The sequence below is a fragment of the Cryptomeria japonica genome, chromosome 1 (genome assembly GCF_030272615.1).
Source record: "Cryptomeria japonica chromosome 1, Sugi_1.0, whole genome shotgun sequence".
Lineage (NCBI taxonomy): Eukaryota > Viridiplantae > Streptophyta > Pinopsida > Cupressales > Cupressaceae > Cryptomeria > Cryptomeria japonica.
Genome location: NC_081405.1, coordinates 486,898,495 through 486,902,173, shown reverse-complemented (window position 1 = coordinate 486,902,173; position 3,679 = coordinate 486,898,495). Strand labels below are relative to the sequence as shown.

Genomic DNA, 3,679 nt, shown 5'->3' with positions numbered 1-3,679 from the left:
TTTTGATTCATAAAATTGGGGTCAAGTTACTCAATCCCAGGTGGAAGAATTGAGAATGGTACCTTGATAAACCATTTTGTATTTATAAACCTCACAAAGAACGTTTGTGGTTTTCTTCTCATTTCCCTATAGTTGGCTAACTAAAACATTATTGGCAGCTTCACTCTTCTCTAAGAACTTGGTATCATACATTATAGGCTATCTCATTAGCTATTATTAAGCCTACATTGATTCTTTTCCTAGTGTATTCTTTATCAAAATTGTTCACTTGATTCTCGCTTAATGTATAGGGAATGCATCCATTTTGTGGACAATTAGAGACACTCAAGCATCTTTGTTAGTTTTGCACAACTTAAGAAGCTTGGAATTGTATTTATGATTTTTTAGATCTTTTAGACTTGCTATGGTTGTGTTAGGGAATTGACCTTGTCTCCCTTACAAATATTCTCAAAGTCAATAAGCTTTTAGGGTGGATATTCTCTTCAACATTTCAATAGACATAAACATTGTTATTTTATAAGATGTTTTGTTGATATTATCTCTACCAATACTATGATTTTCTATAATATGCTTATGTAGATTTAGGTGCTAGCTAGCAAAGTTAGACTAGGGTTGGCCCATCTACAAGAGCTTTTAGGTCACCTGAGAAATGCTTTCTACACTATTCCTAGTCTTGCCTCCCTTCTCTCCTCCTCAAGTATGTGAGTGAGGTTGCAACCAATTTTCCATAGGAGATAGTGGTTCCCAATCTTGTGGCTCTCAATCATTTGGAAACAGAGATAATGCTACATATGGATGGTCCCTAACCCTCATGAACTCCTTATGCATTTTCTCATAAGCGTGGTGCTCCTAGTTGGTTAAACTTTGGCAAGGTTCCTCAACTAGAGTTGGCTATTTCTTCTATGTGTGCTCAACAACCTTTTAATGATGATTCTAAGAGTACACTCACTAGTTGGGAGCTGGTTGATAACAATCACATCCCAAGTGATGTTTAGAGAAAACTTGATAATAAGAACCTCCTCTTTATGAAATTAGCTACTTAATGTTTTTTATGTCATTGATAATAATAATATCCTAAATGATGTTTAGAGGAAACTTGATAATAAAGATCCCTTCTTTTTAAAATTTTATTAACTACTTAATGTTTTTTTATGTCACGTTAGAACTTAAGTCTTTGAATTAATTTTTTTTTTACTAATTTGTTCTCATTTAAATTTTAAGAATGTATCTTTTTTATCACCTAAATTTTTAATACTATTTTTTAATTTAATTAAAAGTTAAATAATCTTGTTTAAAAATATATAAAAATAAATATATATATATATATATATATATATATGGAGGCCTTTTTCTTCTCTACAATTGTACAATCCAACAAAATTCCGAATGCCTTTACCAGCCAAGACTTTCCAGCCAAGGACAAACTTTGTGATTGCTTCTATTAATGTACATTGCCTTACCCTGACATTTAAGTAGTTTTTTTTTTCGATTTCCCGCCATCAGACATCTTTAGGTTTCACTCAGGAAATTCCCGCCATGGTCTGTGTTTGAGAACCCTCAACTTCACTGCTGCTCAGGAAATTCCCGCCATCAGGTATCTCCTCAATCTCTTGTTCTGTATCTTATGTCACAATCATGGCCACCGAGGATGCATTCTACACACTTCCTGATTCTCTTATTTCTTTCATATTAACAAAAATCCCAATAAAAGATGCTGTCAAATCTTCAATTCTTTCCAAGAGATGGAGATTTCTCTATACTCAGATGCCTGAACTCACTTTCTCTCCAAATCTTGTTTTGGGGTTCGATTGCCCATCTTTCGACCCACTCGTTGTGCCAAGCGTTGAGAATATAATTTCCAACATCTTGCTTCTGCATTCACACAATCTGGAGGCCTTTCACCTCCACAACACTGGATTCGATCGAAACCAACAGCAATACTTCTCTCGTCAAAATGTCTGCAAATGGATAAGGTATGCATCTTGGTGTAATGTCAAACACCTCACTCTGTTTGATCAATACGTGACTTTTGCGGCAGAGATCGATAGTGCTTTAACAGAAACCCCACCCTCTGCCCTCTTTGCATGTACGCATCTTGAAACACTCCGTCTGTGCAACTACGATCTCACCAGTTTCCCAATCGATTTCGTTGGATTCCCCCACCTCGTTACTTGTCACCTCCGAAATGTTAAATTGACAGATGAATCTTTAGTCTCCTTGATTTCGCTCTGCTCCCTTCTGCAAAAAATTGAAATAATAGGAGATGCTGAACTAGGTAATGTCGAAATCTTTTCATCCACTATTGAACATTTAGATATAAGAATAATAAAATCTCTGTCTGTTAACTGCCCCAAACTCAAAATTCTGGGGGGGCACGTGATTGAGGATTTGAGTGTGAATGGTGTAAGGTTTTATGAGCTTTCTTATGCCATCTTTCATCTTGAAATGCACTGTGGAGGTACGCTGAGGGAATTGAACATGGATTGTTCACAAGGACACAGTCGAGTACGCAGTCCAGGAGTCATTTCAGCAAGTAGATTTCTTCACATCGTGGGCAACTTACACTCCTTGACAACACTTGTCATATACATTGGCGAACCCTTTGAAAGGGAATCAGATATGGGTGTTCCTCTATTTAACCTACTTCACATGCGTCCAAATCTTCAGGTGCTCTCTATATTTGGTTTCTTTGTCCAGGTATTTACACACTTAAGAACCTCAAGTCTAATGGTTATAAGTAGTAGTTTGAGGTCATGCATTTTGTATATATATATAAGTAAAAGATGAAATGTTTCTTTTCTAAACAAGTCATTATAGTTTGCATCAGCGTGAGAAAGAAATTATGGTTAAATTACTTATTCATAGCAATTCAATGCAGGAGTTGGCAAGAGATACTATACCTGTTTGTCTCACCTCTCTGCATCTTAACCGCAAGAAAATATGCGTAGAAATTCTTGAGTTTGACAACAAAGAAATTGAAGTAATAAGTTGCTTGCTTTAGAGTACGCCCTCTCTCGAAGCATTGGAAATTCAGCTACCTGATGAATATGAGGAGGGTCAATGTTTGAAACTCTTTAAAGATATTATGTGTTTGAGGAGAGCATCCTTGCTAGCAAGTATAATTGTGCTGGGTTGTGGGTTCCAAGTACTACGAACCTTATAAGGGTGTCCTCTCTATTCTCTAATACCCTGTTTATGGAATTTGATTCCATGCTCTTTTTTATTTTATTCCAAAAGTGTTTATGTTGGTTAAATTCCATCTGCTTTTATGTTGGCTAAGTTCCATATGCTTTTACTCGTACTATAGTCTGGTGATTTGTTTTAAAGAATGTGGGGGAATGACTAGCCCTTCTTGGAATGAAGGCTATTAAATTGTGATCAAATTTTAATGTTTTTTCTTTTGATAAATCAATGCTCACTCGTTCATACTACCATCATCGCTCTCACAAAACAATCACAACATTCAAACCACAGTAATGATAATATTAACATGCAGCCAAACTAAAATCACTTTATCAATTATCATGCATTCTCTTCCTCAGAGCTTAGACGACTATTCGTCCAACTACTCTACTCTCCTAAAAATTACAACTATGACTAGATACTTATTGGAACAAGTACTGTAAGTTCAACGCTGATAAATTTTCTTAAGCCCTCTGTTTTCACCTTGATCTAGCAC

General features: G+C 35.8%; 1 protein-coding gene across 1 annotated transcript; it reads left to right on the top strand.

The window, feature by feature from the left end:
- The first annotated feature begins 1,463 nt into the window (after positions 1–1,463).
- On the top strand, positions 1,464–3,408 carry LOC131033850 (F-box/FBD/LRR-repeat protein At2g04230-like). Its single transcript, XM_057965174.2, has 2 exons — positions 1,464–2,697; positions 2,879–3,408. Exons 1-2 carry the CDS (start codon positions 1,636–1,638, stop codon positions 2,999–3,001), a joined length of 1,185 nt encoding a protein of 394 aa, XP_057821157.2. The 5' UTR covers positions 1,464–1,635; the 3' UTR covers positions 3,002–3,408.
- Positions 3,409–3,679: the final 271 nt, after the last annotated feature.